Raw genomic sequence first — 22,241 nt, 5'->3', positions numbered from 1 at the left:
CAAGTTAACCTATCTCATATGGGTCAAACGGAGGTATTGCCAAATGCCAAATATGTTGCAGGGACACAAACGTGGGCTCCTAGAAGTTAGATAAATAATATATCTTTAAAGCCCGTATAATCCATGTACAACATTTTTTAACATGTATCAACATTTATTAGCATTCATCAATTTTTTTTTAAAAAAATCTAACTTAATTGTTATCAACATTTCTTAAAATTGACCAACAATTTTTTTTATATAAGCCAACATTTTTCTTTAACTTTTTTACATTCACCAATATTATTGCTCAACAATTTTTTAACCAAATATTGCTCAACAATTTTTTACATGCATCAAATTTTTTTTGCACTTACTAACATTTTTCTTGCGCTCACCAATATTTTTTTGCTCAACATTTTTTTTACATTCATCTTTTTTATAAAAAATGTTCCGATAGTTCATTTAAAATGTTGAGATATGTTGAACCGTTGTGAATCAGTTATTAGGTTACTGCTGAGAGTTATAGATGTTTAATTATCTGCTTCTGAAAGATGGATAGGATTTCCAGACACAAACCAGTGGCTTGCCAGTTATCCTTATGCTGACGACATTCAGCTCAAGCCAATCATCATCAATGAACAAGAACTCGAATTTTCCATCAGAGAGCAAGGAAGAGAAGGCCCAATGGACTGATAAGCGCTGACAAACTGAGCACGAAGAAGAAGGAAAATGGCCCAACCGGCCTAATTGAGCCTGGAGGAGGCTGAGAGAGACCTTTTTTTTTTTTGGTTGGGACTGTAACCTCTTCCCTTCCCTGCCCTCCCTTCCCACTCTTTGGTCCTTTCAGCTCGTTTAGTTGAAGGTAATTGGTCGGAGGGAAAGGAAGTTTAGATGGAAGAGATTAAAATTCTATTATTTGTTTAGTGGGCATGCGGGTTTTAATAGGGTGAGGAATTGAAGTTTAGAGGAACAACTCCCACCAATCACTTTCCAGGAGGGGTGAGAGTTTATTTTAAGTGGAAGATGAATACATCTACATCGTTTATTATGACTTATATAATTTCACATATCTAAACCCTCACACCAAACATAGGATATCTTCTCACTTAAACTTCCACTCTTAATTCCCTCCAAAAGACAAACAAGAGAATGTCACTAAAAATCATATTCCCAATTGAATTCCCTCCGCCAACTCCCGCTATTAGTTCCCGTGCCCGTTGCCACATGCACCCTTTGGATAGTTAGCGCCGCCGCCGCAAGCAGAGTAATCAGAGAAGATATCGCAATGAGCAAGAACTTGCCGCTGCAGCGGTTTGTTTATCTGGTTGTGGACGGCGAGAAGCCGTGCACACTGGACCTGCACCGCATCGACATGTCGCGCTTCTTCAACCCGAGATCGCTGCAGACCTCGGCGATCGTGGAAGGTCGGCTGCCCCGCCCCTCCATGACCTTCTACGCCCCCTCGTCAGAGCACTGCAGCGGCAGCATGCACTTCGTGCTCCTCGACCATGACAAGGTGCTCGCCTCGGACCAGACGGGCCGCACCACCATCTACCACGTCGGCCTGCGCGCCGTGAGCGCCGCGCCCGCCCTGAGCGGCGAGGCCAGGGACAGCCCCGTGTCCATCGCCGTCGGGGACAGCATCTACATCCTCGACGCCGCCCGCAAGGAGCACCACCTAGAGGCTCTCGTCTACGAGCGCGGGCGCGGCCGCGGCCGCTGGCGCGGGCGCCTCTACGACGACGACTGGTGCTGCCAATCCGTCCCGGCGCCGCCGTACCGGCCCGCCAACATCGGCGCCTGCGCCGTGGTCGGCGGCTCCCACCTGTGGGTGTCGGCGGGGGACGAGGGCACCTACTCGCTCGACACGGCACGCGGCGCCTGGGCGAAGAAGGGGGACAGGGCGTCGCTGAGTACGTCCCCGAGCACGGGCTCTGGTTCGGCCTCTCCGCCAAGAACGGCGGCGGCAACAGCAACCTCTTCTGCGCCTTCAACCTCGCCGGCGCCGCCCGGCGGCAGTCGCGACCGGCGCCGCGCAACGCGTGGGAGGACCTCTGGCCGCCCAGGGGGTGGCTCCCGGTCGCGTCCCACCTCGTGCACCTGGGCGCCGCCAGGTTCTGCATGGCCAGGCTGTTCTGCGAGAAACATACGGAGCGGTGCGGGTGCGGCGGCATGGATGGTTATCTGCCATGGAAGTCGTTCGCCGTCTTCACCGGCGTGGAGGTGGAGCCGTGCGGCAAGGCCGGCAAGGGGCTTCGGATGGTCAGGCACAGATCGGAATGTTACCGCCTCGGCGACGACAACCTCTAACTGTGGGTGCTCCGACAAAATGCGGAGTGAATGCAAAGTTTTCCAAATGGGCTAGGCCCACTGGGCGGCCCGAGGCCCGGCACGAAAAAACCCGGCACGAACACGGGCCCGGCACGAGGGGAATAGTGCTCGGGCCTGGGCCGCATTCCCGGCACGCTGGGCCAGCACGGCCCGGCACGATTTTTGGGCCGGCCCGATGTCGGCCCGACACCCCCGCGCCCCTCGCCTCCTGACCGTTGATCTCCCTCGTCCCGTCGCCTCCCGACCGTTGGATCGAGCCGTTGGGGAGGGGGTATATAAGCCCCGACGCGCCGGTCGCCCACTCGCCCCGCAAACCCTAGCTCATTTCCTTCCCCTCCGCCCGCCGCTCTCTCGCTCTGGTCTCTGGATCTGGATCTCGCTCTCCTCGTCCTCTCCGCTCTCGCTCTCCTCTGGCTCTCCGCCTCCTGCACGCCTCGCCGGCTCGCCGGTCGCCGCCTCTGGCTCTCCTCCTCTCCACCTCCGCTCTCTCGTCTCCTCCCTCACCGGCGACCGCTGGCCCCCCTCGCCTCCCGACCGTTGTGGTGTTGTCTGTTGGTGTTCTACTGATTCGTTCTTGTTTCATCTTCTTCCTCCCCCAACCCCCTCCTCCTCTCGCCTCCTCCCTCTCCGGCAACCGAAGGCCGGCGTCGGCCGCCTACCGGCGCCGCTAGCCCCCCTCGCCTCCCGACCGTTGTCTGTTGGTGTTCTTCTACTGATTCGTTGGTGTTCTTCTTCCCCCAATCCCCACCTCCTCTCGCTCCTCCCTGGCTCCGGTGTTCAGATCCGTTGTTAGTTCACCTAGCCGTGCGCTCTGGTGATCCGGATTCGTTGGTAAGCCGTTGCGTTGTTGTCTTCTTCCCCCACCTCTCGCTCTCGCCCACTCCTCTATCCACTGTCCTGTTGCCTCCTCTCGCTCCTCCCTAGCTCTGTGCTCCAGATCCGTTGTTCGTTGACCATCGCCGTGCGCTCTGGTGCTCCGGATTCGTTGGTAAGCCGTTGCGTTGTTGTCTGCTGGTGTTCTTCTACTAATTTGTTGGTGTTCCTCTCGACCTCTCCTGACTCGTTCTTGTTTTGTGTTCGAGGTTGATCCGTTGAGGGACCAGAGCGTTGGCGATGGACGGCGGCAACGATTTCCAGGAGCACACCATCAACGAGGAGCTTCGGATGATGGGCCAGCGAGGTGATGATGAGAGTGACATGGAGGCAGAACGGGACGAGCTCTTCGGTCGTAGCGCTGTCGATCCAATCGACATAGCTGCGACTGAAGCACCACCTGCTGGTCAAGAAGCACCTGATGCTGATCCAGACATGGTGAGCAGTGGCACCAAGAGGTCCCATTCCACCACCTCTGAGTGCTGGAAGGACTTTGAAAAGATCTTCCAGGACATCAATGGGAAGAAGGTAAGGGTCTCTGCCAAGTGTAATCATTGTGGCATTATATATGCTGCAAGATCTTCCATTGGCACTGGCCATCTCAAAAGGCATGTTGAGAAATGCCCAAACAGGAGGGCTAAGGTTCGTAATTCCCAGTCTCTGATCCATTTCAACCCTGACGGTTCTGTCCGTCAATGGGATTACTCTGCTGAGGTAGCTCGTACTCAATTATGTCATTTGATTGCTAGACTAGATCTTCCTCTGTGTTTCGGTGCATCTCCTGCTTTTGAAGAGTATATTAAACTTGCTCATAATCCTAGGTTTTCTGCTGTTTCTACGCAATCAACCACTAGAGATATGTGCAAGTACTTTACTGATTGCCGTGCTAAGCTTATTGAATCATTTGTTGCCGTTTCATCTGTGTCTATCACTTCTGATATCTGGTCTGGTAATACTAAGGAAGATTACCTTATTGTGGTTGCTCATTATGTTAATGCTGATTGGCAATTAGAGAAGAGGTTAATTGGTTTAAGGCTTATTGATGAATCTCACTCTGGCCAGAACATTTCTGACCGTGTGACTAGTGTGCTAGAGGAGTATGGTTTGATTTCAAAGGTGTTTTCTGTTACTTTGGATAATGCCTCTGCTAATACTACTGCTATGGAGAAACTTAGTCCTAAATTAGCTGCTTATGTTGGAACATTGTTCTTACATCAGCGTTGTGCTTGTCATATCATCAATCTCATGGTTAAATCTGCCATTAGTTTGATTGAGCCATATCTAGATGCATTTAGATCTGCAATATCTTTCATCAATGCTTCTAACCAGCGCATTGCTGCATTTAAGAGATTTTGTCTAGCTGTGAATGTTCGTCCTAGAAAGTTTGGTTTGGACATGGAGGTCAGGTGGAACTCCACTTATCTCATGCTCAAGCATTTGCTCCCTTACAGACAGACATTTAATGTTTTCATTGAGACTAACTATCCTAGGGGTGAAAGAGATCCTTTACTGTTGACAGAGGATCATTGGACTGTTGCACAGAGTATGTTATCCTTCTTTGAACTCTTTTATAATTGTACTGTTGCACTATCTGGTGTTTATTATCCTACCTCTCCACTTATGTTGCATCAGCTCATTTTGATTGCTAAGCATCTTAGACATTATGAAAATGATGAATTGCTTAGGCATGTTGTTGTTCCTATGAAAGATTACTATCTTAAGTACTGGAGAGACATTCCTATGCTTTATTCTGTTGCATTCATATTGGACCCTAGAGCTAAATTGAAAGGTTTTCAAAATGTGCTCAGGTTGTTATCTAGTCTTACTGGTACTGATTATTCTGCTTACTTCACTGATGTTAGAGCTGAACTGTCTACTGCATTTAAACTGTATGATGACAAGTTTGGTGCAGTAAAATTGCAAACTCCTCCACCTCCATCCACTTCTGGTAAGAAAACTAGTGCTTGGGATGACATTTTTTCCACTGGTTCAGATTGTGGTGTATCTGCCTTTGGAATTAATGATCTCCCTGGTACTTCTTTCTCCACCCCTCCTCCCTCTTTGCCTCTTGCTTTGTCTAGAAGGTCATCTGCAAGTGCTTTGCTGCAAGCAGCAAGCACTTCTGCAACTGCCAGTGGTATGGCTATTGGCAATGAACTCTCTACCTACTTGGACAGTGACACTGTCACCCATTTTGATGATAACTTCAACATCTTATCTTGGTGGCATGAGCATAAAAGAACTTATCCTGTTCTGTCCATCTTAGCTAGAGATGTTCTTTCGGTTCCTGTTTCCACAGTTTCATCAGAATCTGTTTTCAGCACTACTGGCAGGATCATTGAGGAGAGGCGGCGTCGATTGAAACCGGAGACGGTCGAGATGCTTTCTTGTGTCAAGGATTGGGAGGCTGCAGAAGCAAGACTTCAGAACTTAATAGAGGATGAAGAACTTGAGGAGAGTTTTGCTAATTTGTACCTAGATGTCGATGAGAATTCAGAAGTGTAACACTGGCCTGTAATAACTTAAGTTTTAGAACTATTATTTGATTGAGCTGGGCTGTACTCTTTTTTCCTATCCAGGGTTTTTTCTCACGAGGTGTGAGTTTTACCTGGATAGGTTTTTAATGAGGCAGCCATTGCACCAGCTCAAACTTATAATTTATAATCTCTTGTCTCTCTGTGATGTTGATCTGTGATGTGTTGATTTGTGAATTATGATTTGTGAAGTTTGATAAGATCATTTTATTCTGTTGAAGTTAAAGCTGATGTTCTTATATAGATCATGACTTGTGTATGTTGTGTTAATGAGTGGTCATTGAGACCTTAGTGCCTGGCCCGGCACTAGCACGTTAGTGCCTACCGTGCCACCGTGCCGGCCCGGCCCTAAAAAAAGGCCGTAGTGCCGGGCCTGGGCTGCCTGTTGGGCACGACGGCACGACACGGCACGGCACGACAGAGGGGTCGGGCCATTTCGTGCCGGGCCTTTTCGTGCTAGGGCTGGGCTAGGGCCGGGCGGCCCATATGGAAATCTATAAGTGAATGCATCCTTCCATAGCGGCACGGATTTGATGATGCGATTTTTGTTACCAGCTACTAGGGACTAGGCTAATCCCGAGCCATTGTACAATGTTTTGCCTTTATCTAAAATTACAATGTCATGTAATACGAGTTATCATAATGTTTTCTAGAGTGGATTGGTACCGTTTACGATGGAGTGTAGTCGGTAATTTGATTTGTTGCACCTGTTCATCCCCAGTGGCGGAGCCAGCTACGGCGCCTAGGGACTATTCTTCTTCCTCCTTTCTCCTAAAAAATGAAGGGAGCTTAGGGGGGCTCCATTGTTTTTGGGTGGTAGAAAAAATGGAGGGAGCTTAGGGGGGCTCCATTGTTTTTGGGTGGTAGGGGGGCTTAGCTCTCCCTGACCCACCGTTGGATCCGTCGCTGTTCATCCCGACCCTTCGTTCAGTGTTGGGGATGGATGTGAGAAAGGTTGACACGTGAATCATTACTTATGGACTGACAGGGTTGTATCAGTATGGTCTCATGTTATATGGATAACTTATACTCCCTTATAATATAGCTACGGTCTCGGTCACTGAGCATGCTGGTTCGCTCAAAAAAGTAGAGTTCTGTGGTGGAATTCATGGAAGATTGAGCTCATGATATATGATCACTTTACTTGCAAGCGTATTGGTGCTTAATGTTTATAGATGTCATATCTTTTGCTTATTAATTTGATCAAGTCTGCTCACATTTTCATGGTTTAATATTAAAACTTGGCAAGCTTCATACTTTCACCAAATGTTTAGTATTATGGATAAATTCTGCAATACTTACCATCCCGTTGTTTTTGCTGGTTTTCTTCATCGAAGTGATGGCCATATCCATCCGTCGGAGTTGACAGTGCAAATGGATTGACGGTGGAAGTCACACAAAGTTTATGCATGTGGTGTATTGTAGTTGTAGATAAGGACATTATTGTTGTTTCTTAATTAATACTCTGTATCTTATCACCGGATTTAAATCCCAGTCTAAGAAAAATATGATAGGACAACCTGTTGGGAATAACAAACAATAGTAATGCACAATTACTCTCTCATCTTGTGATGAACTTGAGGATAGTTGCAACTAGCAGCTTGTAGTGGAATAATCAATATACTATGCACAAGCGACACAATGATTTACGTGGAAAATCTCCACCAAACAATAGGAATAAAAATCACGGGGCAACCAGCCCACTCCCAACCTCTTCCACTGTATTTCAATAATGGGTACAAGGAGTCTTCTCTACATCATCTAGAGGTACATCTCAGCAACACCAGCACCAACACCAACAAGCCAATTGCAACCTGGATACAACAAAAATAGCAATAACACCAAAGTCCCCCACGATCTGACAAAGTTTCAGCCAAATCGGACCCCGTTTAACCCCTCAGATCACACTTCTACCAAAGCTGAGCACTGCTGAATCTGCTGCTAACAGAGCTGACGAACCCCCTTAAATCTGATACTCCACTAACCAAATTCTCAAACAAACCATACGGATCAGAGAGCTACAAGTATGGAATGAGCTTACCAAATTTGACGCCAATCCAACTCCGTTTGCACCTCCAATCATAAGCTTGATGATGGTTGAACATGACACACCAATCTGGATAGCAAGCTTCTTCTCCTTTCTTCTCATGCCTCTCCTTTGTTGTTCTATGGGCTAAACTCATGGCTGCTGCTCTCGGCTCTCTTCAGCAACTCTCTAACACACCTGAGCAAGGTATATAAGAGGCTAGGGTTTGTTCCCAAACTCTCCACCGTCTATCAAGGTGGCAATCAACAGTTCACATGTTGCATGCCATTATTAAGCTCTTCGACTTACTGTTTCTTCATGTGGGGAGCTCAACACAACCAACTAGACATAAACTACATCTAAATTGTTGTTTAAAAACCTCACTTTAACTAGTAAAAACCCTCGTGTTCTAGTTGTTATATGTTGTAGATATAAGTTGTTAACCTTTGTTAGATGATCAAGATTTGTAATCAAAATATTAAAATTTGCTCTCTCTTATGTATTATTTGTGATGGCTGTCATGATGTAGAAATGATACATGAACGTGAGTTGTTCCTAAGCGATGTTCAAGGTGCATAACGGTTACTAACGGGATTATTTGGTTTAAACCGTCTCAGTTGAGATACTTTTGACCGTGAATTGCTAGACCTGTGGGTGTCAGAGGCCAATCGACGACAGAGAAATGCACGAAGCAAATGTGTAGCCTACCGTACCTGCAGGGTGCACATATATATTTATGTGGACTGGAAGAAGTGGAGGGTGCCGGTGCACGAGTGTAGAGTCGTCGTCGTCCTACAGGGCTGGCAAGCTGCATGTACTCCACTGCTAAGATCCATTATGGAATGATTAGGACTCCAATTTTCTACTACACATGCATCCTTCTATTATCTGATGCTTGCACGTTTAATATACTTCGCAAGGGTCAGCAGGCAAGCTAGAATTAAACCACGGCAAGCGTGAGTTGGGAGCAAAATTGAGGGGCTTGATCGGTCGTCGTGTGCGCAACTCACACGAGACATGTGGAGTGATGCCGTGCATGATCATCGTTTTGGTTGGTGATGATGAAACTCTCTCTGTGTTGACCGCTGCAAGGGGAGGAGGTCGTCCCTGCCCTTAGAGTTGGTCTGCCGTGTTAGCGCCGTGGTGGAGAAAATTCAACGAAAGCGAGAGGGTAGGAAAAAGCGACTGGTGGTAGTGTAAAATCTGGTGATGGAGTGCTTACCATGAGCTCTCGTAGGTCAATCGTAACGAGACGCATGCGGCTATGTGGTGTGCAGGCAGACCTGAACGGATGGGAGGAGTGGCAAGCACGACCCTTGTTCCATCTCATCTCCCCACGACGAAGTAGCGCAGGGTTCCTCTTATTCCATTGCAAACCGCCCTTAGCGGTTGACTTTGGACCATTGTTCCATCATGGCATGATCAGGTAGGTAAAAAAAAAATGCAGATAGATCGAAGTAATTGTTCCCATGCATCGAGGAGTCTCAAGTCTGGAAACGAGCACGTTCAGACTGGAATCAGTTGGGTTGGCGCGCGTTGGCCTGGGCGTTCCGCGTTCGTGACGTGCGCCCCACCCCGCTTCCTCTCCGGCGCCTCCCCTCCTCCCCTACCAAACCAATCAGATGGGTTCCAGCTCCAAAGCATTCAAATAACCACGCCAGGGCGCAAGCTGGCTTTGCCATGGGCGACGGCACATCGTCCAGAGCCTCTTCTCAAGCCTCGTTTGCTGCTGCGACACATTGACCAACCTCTGAATCGATCCACTGCATTGGACAGGTTCAAGCTCCAACTCCCAATCAATCGCCGTCTCTCTCGTCAAGTCGTCAGACGATGAACGAAAGGTATGCCACAAGCATCACCCGTCCATTCTTTCTTCTTCTACGCGTACGCTTTCCACGAGTATGACGTTGTGATGGATCGCTCCGGCCCTGTTCCTGCAAACACCAATTCAGAAACAGAGCATTCAGTTCCTGCCATTTTTCGTTTCCTTTGTTGCGCATCAGCAGGCAGGCTACTCCATCTGCTCCTGCATTCATGCTTTCCTGCTGCATCATCGCACAGCATGCATAGCAAGTCTTCATCACGACCCAAAATTCCTTCGCCACTTAGCTTTTCATGTGAATTCCCTCCTTTTTATTGCACGCCCGTTTCGCTGGTGCCACGGCCCTGCTCACGCCAAAAGTTTCCATCCTTTGTTTCCGGCAAACCGGATTCTGCAGATCGCCATAGCATCACACAGCAAAAGCCACTTTTGAAGTTTGAACGAGAGGCCCAAGGCCAAGGCCAAGAAGTAGTACTCGAGCAGCCATGGCGTCCAAGGGGATCCTCAAGAACAGCGCCTCCAGCCGCATGCCGCCGCAGGGCGCCGGCAAGCCGCCCACCGCGCCCACCTCGGCGCCGACGGTCGTCTTCGGCCGCCGGACCGACTCCGGGCGGTTCATCAGCTACTCGCGCGACGACCTCGACTCGGAGATCAGCAGCGTCGACTTCCAGGACTACCACGTCCACATCCCCATGACGCCCGACAACCAGCCCATGGACGACGAGGACGGCGGCGCCGCCAGAGCCGAGGAGCGCTACGTCTCCGGCTCCCTCTTCACCGGCGGCTTCAACAGCGTCACCCGGGCGCACGTCATGGACAAGCAGGACAGCGGCGCCGGCGCCGGCGGCCGCCGCGGCCGCGGCAAGGGCGCCAGCGCCTGCATGGTCGAGGGCTGCGACGCCAGGGCCATGCGCGACGCCCGCGGCGACGACGTCCTCCCCTGCGAGTGCGACTTCAGGATCTGCGCCGACTGCTTCACCGACGCCGTCAAGGCCGGCGGCGCCGCCTGCCCGGGGTGCAAGGAGCCGTACAAGAACACCGAGTGGGAGGACCTCGCCGGCGCCGCCGAGGTCACGCGGGCGCTCTCCCTGCCGCGCGGGCCCGCGGGCGCCAACGGCCACAAGATGGAGAGGCGCCTGTCGCTGGTCAAGCAGACCAACGTCAACCAGTCCGGCGAGTTCGATCACAACCGCTGGCTCTTCGAGACCAAGGGCACCTATGGCTATGGCAATGCCATCTGGCCCCAGGACGGCACCGACGATGACGCCGATGGTGGCGCCCCGGCTGGACCTGGGCACCCCAAGGAGCTGTTGGCCAAACCATGGCGGCCGCTCACCCGCAAGCTCAGGATTCCAGCTGCCGTTATCAGTCCTTACAGGTGACCTTTTTATCATCTTGCATTTCATATCTTATTACTCCCACATGCCAACAGTTTTGCTTACCTGAAAGAATATACATACACACCGTTACCAATGAATTCGTAACAAAGAATAGAACAACGCAAGTGCTGTAGCCATTTTGCTTATCCACCATAAAGAGAATAGCTTAGCCATTTTGCATGCAACTGGACATAATTTAATTTGCAGGATACAATGTAGGTCGTTGTGCTCCGTTGTGCTCCCCAAAAAACTATTGTTTTACTACTCCCTTCGTTCCAAAATGTAGGTCGTTTTGGCTTTTCCAGATAAATAGATTTTGCTATGTATCTCGACATAACCCTATATTTAGGTACATAACAAAATCTATGTATCTAGAAACCCCAAACGACATACATTTTAGAAAGGAGGGAGTATATATCTATGCTTATACTAAAATAATTTGAGAGATAAAAACAAAAAGTCCAAAATTGCATGGTGTTAGATATTTGAATTATATTGCTGCATGTATAAAAACACATCAGCTGTTTCTGCTGCTACATTGCCACTTTATAGCATCGAATCTTCTTTGTCTTGCTGTTCACCTATTGTTCCTCCCATGCAGGCTCCTCGTCTTAATCCGATTGGTCGCACTGGCCTTCTTCCTCATGTGGCGTATCAAGCACCAAAACGACGACGCCATTTGGCTTTGGGGAATGTCAATTGTCTGTGAGCTCTGGTTTGCGTTCTCATGGGTACTGGACCAGCTTCCGAAGCTGTGCCCTATCAACCGTGCAACAGACCTCTCTGTGCTGAAGGAGAAATTTGAGATGCCCACACCTAGCAATCCAACAGGCAAATCCGATCTCCCTGGAATTGACATCTTTGTGTCAACTGCCGATCCAGAGAAGGAGCCAGTCCTGGTCACTGCAAACACAATTCTCTCGATCCTCGCAGCTGACTACCCTGTTGAAAAGCTTGCATGTTATGTGTCCGATGATGGAGGGGCATTGCTCACCTTTGAAGCGATGGCTGAAGCAGCGAGCTTTGCCAATCTCTGGGTGCCATTCTGCAGGAAGCATGACATCGAACCCAGGAACCCTGACAGCTACTTCAACTTGAGAAGAGATCCCTTCAAGAACAAGGTGAAGCCAGACTTTGTCAAGGACAGAAGGCGGATCAAGCGTGAATACGATGAGTTCAAGGTCCGTGTTAATGGCTTGCCAGATGCCATCCGCCGACGCTCTGATGCGTACCATGCCCGTGAAGAGATCCAGGCAATGAACCTTCAGAGAGAAAAGATGAAGGCTGGAGGTGATGAACCATTTGAGCCGGTGAAGATTCCCAAGGCAACATGGATGGCTGATGGCACTCACTGGCCTGGTACCTGGCTCCAACCCTCACAGGATCATGCCCGAGGTGATCACGCAGGAATCATACAGGTGCTGCTTACATCACAATCATTTATCACCTCCATCTGGTCTAGAACTATACTAACATATGCATTCTTCTGTATCTCAGGTTATGCTGAAACCACCAAGTGACATGCCGATGTACGGGAACATCAATGAAAAATCACCTCTTGACTTTGCAGGAGTGGATACACGGCTTCCAATGCTGGTGTATGTGTCAAGAGAGAAGCGCCCAGGATATGATCACAATAAGAAAGCAGGCGCTATGAATGCACTGGTCCGTGCATCAGCAATCATGTCCAATGGCCCATTCATTCTTAATCTGGACTGTGATCACTATGTCTACAACTCAAAGGCCTTAAAGGAGGGGATGTGCTTCATGATGGACCGTGGTGGTGACCGCCTCTGCTATGTGCAGTTCCCTCAGCGATTTGAAGGTATCGACCCTTCTGATCGTTATGCCAACCACAATACAGTTTTCTTTGATGTCAACATGCGTGCACTTGATGGTCTGCAAGGACCAGTGTACGTTGGTACTGGATGCCTCTTCCGTCGAATTGCGCTTTATGGCTTTGACCCACCTCGTTCCAAGGATCACAGCCCAGGATTCTGTAGTTGCTGTCTCCCACGCCGACGCAAGGCATCGGCTTCCAATGCTAACCCTGAGGAAACAATGGCTCTTCGAATGGGTGATTTTGATGGGGACAGCATGAACCTGGCAACGTTCCCAAAGAAGTTTGGAAATTCAAGCTTTCTGATTGACTCCATTCCAGTAGCAGAGTTTCAGGGAAGACCCTTGGCTGACCATCCATCTGTCAAGAATGGGCGTCCACCTGGTGCTCTAACAATCCCTCGTGAAATGCTAGATGCATCCATCGTAGCAGAAGCAATCAGTGTGATCTCATGTTGGTATGAGGAGAAGACAGAATGGGGTATACGGGTGGGGTGGATCTATGGGTCTGTCACTGAGGATGTTGTGACAGGGTACCGCATGCATAATCGTGGATGGAAGTCGGTGTACTGTGTCACACAGCGTGATGCCTTCCGTGGCACTGCTCCTATCAATCTTACTGACCGCCTTCACCAGGTGCTTCGATGGGCCACTGGTTCTGTTGAAATCTTCTTCTCCCGTAACAATGCATTGTTCGCCAGCTCCAAAATGAAGGTTTGCACTAGATACTCCTCAAGCATTACTATCTCTTATATAACGTGGATCCTTCATCCAAAAGAATAACCAATTTTCTGTGTCCACAGGTTCTTCAAAGGATTGCATACCTCAATGTTGGTATATATCCCTTCACATCCATCTTCCTCATTGTTTACTGCTTCCTTCCAGCACTCTCCCTCTTCTCAGGACAGTTCATTGTGCAAACACTCAATGTCACCTTCCTGACATACCTACTTATCATCACCATCACTCTTTGCCTCTTGGCCATGTTGGAGATCAAGTGGTCTGGCATTGCACTTGAGGAGTGGTGGCGAAACGAACAATTCTGGCTTATTGGTGGAACTAGTGCCCACTTGGCTGCTGTGCTGCAAGGTCTTCTAAAAGTGATTGCAGGGATTGAAATCTCATTTACACTCACTTCAAAGCAAGTGGGTGACGATGTAGAGGATGAATTTGCAGAACTCTACATAGTGAAATGGACATCATTAATGATACCACCCCTCACCATCATCATGATCAACCTTGTTGCCATTGCTGTCGGCTTCAGCCGAACGATTTACAGCACAATCCCACAATGGAGCAAGCTTCTTGGGGGAGTGTTTTTCAGCTTCTGGGTGCTTGCTCACTTATATCCATTTGCAAAGGGGCTCATGGGCAGGAGAGGAAGGACACCCACTATTGTGTATGTCTGGTCTGGACTTGTTGCCATCACCATCTCATTGCTCTGGATTGCAATCAAGCCTCCATCACAAGCTGCCAACTCGCAGTTAGGCGGGTCGTTTTCTTTCCCTTGACCCAGTATGTGTTCAAACCTATAGCTCTTACTGGATGGATACAGAAAATTACTGAAAGCAACCCAACGACATTCAGGTTTCGCAGCAGACCTAAAGAATACCCTGTGGTTTAGAGAATGGGCTACTTTGCAGCTCAATCTCATTACAGAGCGGAGGACATAGGATATATATCTATTATAGCACATCAAAAGGTGGAACCACTGTTTTGATTTTTTCTGATTTTTTTTATTTCTTTAGAGCTCGTTCTCAATTGAATTGTGCCCCTAAAAAAGGTGTAATGTGTTGTTAGCATGTTAATAATGTTACTCTACAAAGTTTTCCCAGTTGAGTTCAATGCCATTACTTGTTTTTTATTATTATGTTGATAATTTAAAATGCTAAACTAGCACCATTAACTAAGTAATAGCAGTCACATACTATGCTGATCTTTATTATCTGGTGCAGGATTAAAGCGAACAATGAGGAAAGAAAATTGTCACTTTCTAAAAACCTATTACACAGTAATATTGCTTCAGTGAAAGCTGTGTTATATCTAAAGCATACCTTCAAATTCTCAGATCAAGTGAAACACCAAGTGGCAAAATCGTTTAAGTGTATGAACACTTTAATTTAGAGTGCAAGTCCACAGAAAGATCCAATATTTATAGTACCAGACTATTTCATTTCCTGCTCTATGCAATATTTTTTTCAGATGGCTCTGTTTCATTGCAGTATGTCCACCAACCTGTATCAGATTAAAACCAAAGGATCAAGGTCAGTTGCATTTTACCATTTGAATGACCATAAACCAATAAGCCAGATACAAACTACTCTATAAAAGCTAAGAGGACACAGGTTCATTACTGCATTATTAGAGCCAAGTATTTCAGCAAGAACCAAACAACCAGTGAAAGAAGTTTTCTACATGTGACTGCAGAATTAAAGTGCAGTTCTTGAGTTATTAAAAGTTGGCATTGTTTTGGGTGGTTGGAGGGCCAGCCCATCCAATATATATCCTAACAAACAACTAACTGATCTAATCTCTCTCAACCAATAATTATCCTAACAAACCAACTGTCTAATCCTTATCTCTCAACTTGAAGGATAGATGGGCTAGCCCTCTGGTCACCCATAACAGGCATACATGTGATAAAAGCACACGAGCGCATCAATTTCCACAGGCCCCTTCACCTTAGTATCCATTCTACCAAAAAGAACACAAGTGATTATTAGTAGAAAAACAGTCACACAAATACATACTACAAGAACACAATGAAAACAACAATTAGCTGCAGCACTAAGCAATAAGAATGGAGAATACACCACCTTGGTGAGGCCAGCTGCCAGAACTACGACAACAAAATGATCGAGTGATTAGTACAAAGCAAAATCGAGATTTAGTCGTATGTTTTCTTAAGGTTTGGCTTGGCAAGTATAACAGAACAAGAATGGATAGCATAATCAACTATTTATTGGTATATTTTCCTTTGTGTTTTTGGTTTCCATGAACAGTTATATTTATGACCATAGCATGAATCCATCTTATGATCATATAGACACTAGAGTATTTTCTTATTTGAATATCTACCATATTTGACGCCAGTACACCACCCTGCCTAAGATTTTGTTCTGAATCTGCTGCTAAAATTTAAGCACATTCTGCATCTAAACGTGAAATAAAACAGTTGATGCTAAAATTAAGGGGGGGGGGGGGGTGAAAAGTGACATGACAGTAGAACATTTAAGAAACACATCTCTGAGGTTAACAACAATTATGATAGCTGCTGACCTGCTGTTGGATATCACAAGAAAAATGGTATAGTACCTACTGAACAGAGAAAGCCATTGAAGAAATTCATCATCCTTTAGTACTGAAAAATGGTATAGTACCTACTGAACAGAGAAAGCCATTGAAGAAATTCATCATCCTTTAGTACTGTATAGCTTGATGCAGATGTGCATGAACAACTGTAGTTGGAGAGAACCAATATACTTGTCCACTTGACAAAATATGGCCTATGAAGCTGAGCATACAAGGAGATCACTGGATGACTCTGACCCATCACTTTCAACAGTAGCAGCAGTATTATCCTTCAGAACAAGTTTATAGTCAATGGACTGAGCAAGTAAAGAGCAGGTTTTGGTAGTAGGTTTGATGCCTAGGTTAAGCATGTCTCCAATCATTGCAGCAGCTGAATCAATATGCTGTGACGTCATTAGGAAAGCGATTGCGTTGACTAATACACTGTCAATTTCAACATCAGTACATTCAACCTCTGTTATAAACTGCTTGACAGCGTGCAGATCCCTGGTCCTACAAAGTCCACAAAGCATTACATTGTATGTACAAGTGTTGGGTGCTATTCCTGATTGTTTCATCTGTTCAAACAACCCGCAAGCCTCTTCCACCAGATGAGCGCGGAAAAGACCATGTAAAACAATAGTGTAACAGACAGAATCAAGAGCATAATTTTCATGTATAGCCTCTCTTAAAATTCTTCAGGCTAAAAGACTCCGGCCCTGTCTAACAAGACCACAGAGGAATCCTGCATGAACATAGGCATTTGATTCAGGTTCGCTCACAATGACAGCACGGTAGACATCGATTGCATGGTATACCCTTCCCAACTGGCACAAACTATCCAGTAACCCGACATAAGTGTAGCTGTCTGGCTTAATGCGCGAAACAATTTTATTAAGGTAGAACTGGATGGCATCTGATGGAAAACCAGACTTGCGCAGAGCACTCAGCACAGAATTGCAGGCCACAAGATCATCAAACGAAATATCTGGGCGTAGAATCAACCTGCGAAGAATACCTATGTCTGAGAAACATAATACCTGAGCTAAAGTGGATAAAGTGTATGCATCCGGCTTTATCTGGCTGCCATGAATATGCATGTAAATGTCTAAGGCTTCATCATATCTGCTCTCGTTCGCCAAACTATCCATCAGAACATTATACAGAACAATGTCTGGGCTGCAGCTGGTGGACACCATGGATCCCAAAAGCTCGCTGACCTTTCTATGGCTGCCAGCTCGCAAGAATCCACTGACAATTGGCGTGTAAGTGACCACAGAAGGAGCAGTACCAGAATCCACCACCTTTGCCAGCACGCTAGAAGCCTTTTCCAGTCTTCCTTCATGTCACAGACGAACAATCAAACATGTCCACATGGCCGAGGTGAGCTTGCAACCCAAGGCAAGCGCGAAAGAAAGCAGCTGCAGAAGCTCGTACATGGTTCCAGCCTTACTGCAGCAAGCAAGAACGGCCGTGAGAGAAGCAGAGCTTGGTTGAAATCCCTGTCGAAGCATTTCTATAAAATAGCTCCGCACCCCTGTGGCCCTGACCAGTCTCTCACCCTGCAGAGATGAGTGAGCACAATGGCGTATGTAAGGTAATTGGGCGCGGGGCAGTGCTGCAGAGCGCACCGCACCGCGTCGGCGTCTAAATGGCCTTTGCTGAGCTCGATGTCGAGGAGACGAGGACATCATTCCAAGCGAAGGTGTTGGGGTGGAATTCCTAGAGGCACATTTGATCGAACAGCTCTTGCACGAGAGGGTAGAGCTCCCCGCGCCAGTAGAGCCTGAGCACAAGAGGTGGAAGGTCCGGGGCTTGATGGGGCAGCCGAGGCGCTGGAGCTCGCGGAGAAGCGCGTGGGCGGTGCCGAGGCGGGAAGCGATGCGGGTGGCGGCGGGGAGGAGGCGGTCGAAGGAGGACGGCGGGTGGAAGTTGCCGGGGCGGCGGGCGCACCAAAGGAAGAAGGATAGCGCGAGGCCGTCTGAGGGGCAGCGGGAGACGACGGCGTCGACGAGCTGCGGCGTTAGCAGCTGCCGTGGACGCTGAGGCTGGGGCTTGGAGGAGAAGAAGGCGGCGGCGAGCGTGGCAGGGAGCGGCGGCGTCCACCTGCGCGCGGCGTGGAGCATGGAAGCAAGTGGACGAGGACGGAGGCGTCGTCGTTGGCATTGCAAGCGCGGACAAGACGCGGGAGGGAAGGATGGGACGAGCACCGTTGCGTCGCTCCAACGCCGCCGGTTGGCTGCCACACGGCGGTGTTCCTTTGGCGAGCGGCGGCCGGCCGCCGGCGGGTCGGCTCGCTGAATGGAGCTGTAGAGGTAGTAGTCCATGAACGTTCGGCCCAACCTGAGCCCACGACCCCTTCATGGACCGCTTCCTAGGATGTGTTTGGTTACTGTGTTTGGTTACTGGGTTGTAGTGTCGGAATGGGTTCGACCCATATCGTCCCGCGTTTGGTTGAAAAAGGACGTGGGTTAGATCCAACCCAGATGAAAATATTCTCACGAGATTCGGGTCCACTGCATTCCTCCAAAATGGAGGAACCACGCCGACCCAGATGGACGTCGTGCTTCTCCGTCTCCGCGCTTACCCGCGCGCCGCCGCGCTCGCCGCCTCCCTCGATCGCCAGGCTCCGAGACGTGCACCCGGTGCTCGCCGTCGAGGAGGCGGGCAGCATGGAGGAGGCGGCGCTGGGTGGGGAGGAAGCAGCACCGCGCGAGGAGGAGGAGGCGTCGCCGGGCAGGGAGGAGGGAGCAGGCGGCCCGACGGAGGCGGCGGTCGGCATCGGGTGGCGAGGAGGCGGCCGGGAGGGAGGGAGCGGGCGACGGAGCGAGCAGAGGAGCAGAGGAGGTGGCCGGGAGGGAGCGAGAAGAGGAGGTGGAGGATGAAGAAGATGGCGTGGGAAAAAAAGAGAAGAGGATGACATGTGGGCCCTACAGATGATAGGTGGGGTCCACAACTAACGGTGTTAAAAGGATATCCATCCCAACCCTCTCAACCTCTTTAACCAAATTAAAGACTGGGTCCAACCCATGCCTCTCATCCAAACACGAGTTGGGTTCACTCCAACCCACAGAAGGGGGTTGGCTCCGACCCGACCCACGTTGTCCTGAAACCAAACGCATGCTAGGTTGAAGCACAACAGATGGCTTCTTCATTGTAACATCGCTAATTTAGCATATGACAGTATGACACTATAGTAAACTTTTTAACTGTGAAATTATAAATCCAAATTCTATAGTTAAATGCTAAGATCCTGGGCTAATTTTTAGGGCTGAGATTTGGATGCCAAATAGTAGGACTAAACATAGACTAATTTGCACATATAATGGCTAATTGGTGGTTAGAAATCCATTAGCGCTCGTTAGGCTAAAATTAGTCTATGTTTAGCTTATTATTACACTTAGATAGTTGCCGCACTGGTAACGGTAACGGGACTGTAAATGAATCATAGGGGCATTTGAGGTGGGATCGCTGTTTACATGATATGTTTGGTTAGACAATGTAAATGTATTAAATACCATTATAGCTGTTCGGTTTGCATCTCAGGTATCGGAATACACTCTTCAAATTTAACAACTATTCATGAGAGCAGACATAGCAACTGGCGTACCTTACACTGTAATGGTGTACGTTGTCTTGAATTTGCTAAACATAATATAATACGAGGTTTCACTAATGCAAATTTTGTAGCCTCATGATGCAAAATATCTGCTAAATAAAAGTAGCCTGCCTCAAAATACCATGCTAAGTTGCAGCGTAGCGTGTAGCTGGTTGATTTGCAAGGAGAAATAGAAAAATTCATGATCTCAGAACTATTATAGCCCTATTGGATGAGACAAATGCAAGGACTCTGCAACACAAGGTGTAAACTCGTATTTGGATAAATTTACATGAAATATTTTCAGAAAGCAAAGCCTAAGGAGCACTGCCATGAAGCTTCGGATTCAAAGACCTATCTTGTTCCACCTTTCTGCTCACTTCCTTCTCTCCTCATCTACCAAAGATAATACAAGTTTAGGGAATGAAATAATTAAAGTTTAGGGAATGGACAAAATTATATGAATTACCAAACAACTTGAACACTAGCAACATTTTGTCAATACCAAAGAAAAGATGCAAAATTTGACGTACTACTTTTAGCTCCTCATTTTTAGCCCATCCAAACATGTCCAAATAAGTTGAAAGTCGGCACATTAAGAATACATAATGCCCTCTCATCAAAGAGGAATTTTAATTTTCTCATACATATGCCATTTCTATACAATGATATAAGTAGTGTATTGGAGTCACTTCTTTGCCATAGAAAATCTTGGCAGCCAAGTTACCGGATCCATGTGCAGGGACAGATTGTTTTCGTGTTCCTAGGACAAGGAACAAACACGTTCCTACTTGCTAAGCTGAGAAAAAATCAGTCAAGACATCAAAGATACATATTTTCAGAGCAAGGATTCGAGTCAAATTTTCTTCATCAAGGATAATAAAAAATTTAGGTCCACTGCTTCAGGAGAGATAGGATTTAGGTCGTGTGATGTTAGGAGTTTAATTTGGACCATTAAATTCGGCATTCTACAACTAACTAACTAGGGATGTAAGTGGGTACCCAATAGTATTTTCCAGATCAGCTGATTAATTACGGTAACATGCCACTCTAGTTTATATTTCCTCCCAAATTATTAACGTGAAATGCTGTTCTAGTTCATTTTCTAACTTTTTTTGGGTCAATCCAATAACCCAAAATATTTATAACTTGCATCCCTACCTACAACTCATGAACTCTGTTTTAAATCACTTGGTAGGTCGTAAGTTTCATTTCATCTACTATAGTATATATTCCCATAACTTGACGTATATATCCCGGACCTGTTTCTTAGATGCATGGAGAGGAAAAGTATGCACAAAGGTAATTGCTGCTTGGATTCTACTGCTCATTGTGCCACGTTTGTAGCAGATTTGCATGGTCGCATGCAGCAGAAGAGGAAAAAAGAGAAGCAGCTAACTGATCGTTCCCAAGCCAACACTAATGCTTTAATTAATCAAATATGCATGCAAATCCGTTTGTTTTCCTCACTGCGAGTTAATATGATCACTTTTTTAGATCGGCAATGCTCAGGTACGGGTGTCCGGCTCGGAACAAAAAATCGGACGTCTCGTCGGCTGCCTCGCTGGCTCCAAAAGACGCGTAGCTTCTACTCCTCCGCGTCCATTTATTTCCAGCGACTACATCCGCTAAAAAAAACAGCTAGCAACTTTATCACCTCCTACGCCACCCGTTCGTCTCCTTCCACTCTCTCGCTCTTTCAGCAACCTTACAAGCGTCGTCACTTCTCAGAGCAAGTTCTATGAAGTCGGAGCACGGCCCTCCTCCATGAGCTCCTTGCGCATCTCGGTCGACGGTGACGGTGAGCTCGCGCTTGCCATCAGGGAGCACGCCCACGTCGTGTCCAGTGAAAGTTCCATGGCAAGGAAAGGCTAGATGGACTTCCTGTGCGGTCATTTCCTTCTCTCCCTCTCCTTTCCCGACTCCCTCTTCTAGATCTCTCCCGGATGCCGTTTTGTGAGAAGCTCCACTGGAAGGGTGCCGGGTGCCGCTCGAGTGCCAGGGGCGCGGGTCGCTGCTCCCCCACGCCAGGGGGCGAGCCGCGCCGGCCATCGGAGGAGCTGCTCCGCTGGCAATGGGCTTGGCCGCCTGAGGAGCTCCACGGGGAAGGGTGCCAAGCGCCGCTCCCTCGCGGCCAGGGGCGAGCCGCACTGGCCGCCGCCATCCTCCTCCTCCTCCACCGTTTCCTAGCGTCGGATCCCGCTGTGCGGTGCTCCTCCTTCCAGGTTTACTGCATGTTGCAAGCGTATGTTTCAAGTGTTTCAGATATTTCAGAAGAATGTTATAAGTGTTTCATGTGGATGTTGCAAAGTAGATCTAGATGTTGCGATGTTGCATATGTTTCACACCCATGTTGCAAGTGTTTTATCTGGATGTTGCATTTTTAATGAGAGATTTGAATGTTCCTGCAACACGAAACATATGTTGCGGCGGGGTTTTTTCCTCATCATCAACAAATGGCTAATAATTTTTTTTCAACATGTTTTTTGATGTTGCAAACGGTGATTTTCTATATTGCAAATGTTTATTTTTTATATTGCAGACTTTATTTTTTGATGTTGCGATT

General features: G+C 47.8%; 2 protein-coding genes across 10 annotated transcripts; one reads left to right on the top strand and one right to left on the bottom strand.

The window, feature by feature from the left end:
- Positions 1–9,025: 9,025 nt before the first annotated feature.
- On the top strand, positions 9,026–14,868 carry LOC101761352 (cellulose synthase-like protein D1). Of its 3 annotated transcripts, none has more exons than XM_022823383.1 (5): positions 9,026–9,587; positions 9,966–10,946; positions 11,549–12,365; positions 12,445–13,500; positions 13,590–14,653. In XM_022823383.1, exons 2-5 carry the CDS (start codon positions 10,054–10,056, stop codon positions 14,295–14,297), a joined length of 3,474 nt encoding a protein of 1,157 aa, XP_022679118.1. In that variant the 5' UTR covers positions 9,026–9,587; positions 9,966–10,053; the 3' UTR covers positions 14,298–14,653. The 3 variants fall into 3 exon arrangements, 2 of the variants coding, with proteins under 2 accessions (XP_022679118.1, XP_004983532.1); XR_002675972.1 differs by lacking the exon at positions 9,026–9,587 and adding an exon at positions 14,742–14,868 and having other exon boundaries at positions 9,819–10,946; positions 13,590–14,488; XM_004983475.3 differs by lacking the exon at positions 9,026–9,587 and having other exon boundaries at positions 9,819–10,946.
- Positions 14,869–14,903: 35 nt separating this feature from the next.
- On the bottom strand, positions 14,904–18,427 carry LOC101760952. 7 transcript variants are annotated; one of them, XM_022823389.1, is made up of 3 exons: positions 16,167–18,427; positions 16,066–16,101; positions 14,986–15,021 (listed from the first exon to the last, which is right to left on the bottom strand). In XM_022823389.1, exon 1 carries the CDS (start codon positions 18,402–18,404, stop codon positions 17,424–17,426), a length of 981 nt encoding a protein of 326 aa, XP_022679124.1. In that variant the 5' UTR covers positions 18,405–18,427; the 3' UTR covers positions 14,986–15,021; positions 16,066–16,101; positions 16,167–17,423. The 7 variants fall into 7 exon arrangements, with proteins under 7 accessions (XP_022679122.1, XP_022679119.1, XP_022679125.1 ...); XM_022823387.1 differs by lacking the exon at positions 16,066–16,101 and having other exon boundaries at positions 14,904–15,021; positions 16,102–18,427; XM_022823384.1 differs by having other exon boundaries at positions 14,905–15,021; positions 15,421–18,427.
- Positions 18,428–22,241: the final 3,814 nt, after the last annotated feature.

This window comes from Setaria italica, chromosome IX, assembly GCF_000263155.2.
Source record: "Setaria italica strain Yugu1 chromosome IX, Setaria_italica_v2.0, whole genome shotgun sequence".
Taxonomy (NCBI): Eukaryota; Viridiplantae; Streptophyta; class Magnoliopsida; order Poales; family Poaceae; genus Setaria; species Setaria italica.
This window is presented reverse-complemented; position numbering and strand designations above follow the sequence as displayed.

Coding starts and splice junctions, on each gene's coding strand:
- LOC101761352 (XM_022823383.1), top strand. CDS start 10,054: ATGGCGTCCAAGGGGATCCTCAAGAACAGCGCCTCCAGCCGCATGCCG. Junction 10,947..11,548: donor GCCGTTATCAGTCCTTACAG/GTGACCTTTTTA, acceptor CCTCCCATGCAG/GCTCCTCGTCTTAATCCGAT. Junction 12,366..12,444: donor ATCACGCAGGAATCATACAG/GTGCTGCTTACA, acceptor TCTGTATCTCAG/GTTATGCTGAAACCACCAAG.
- LOC101760952 (XM_022823387.1), bottom strand. CDS start 18,404: ATGGACTACTACCTCTACAGCTCCATTCAGCGAGCCGACCCGCCGGCG.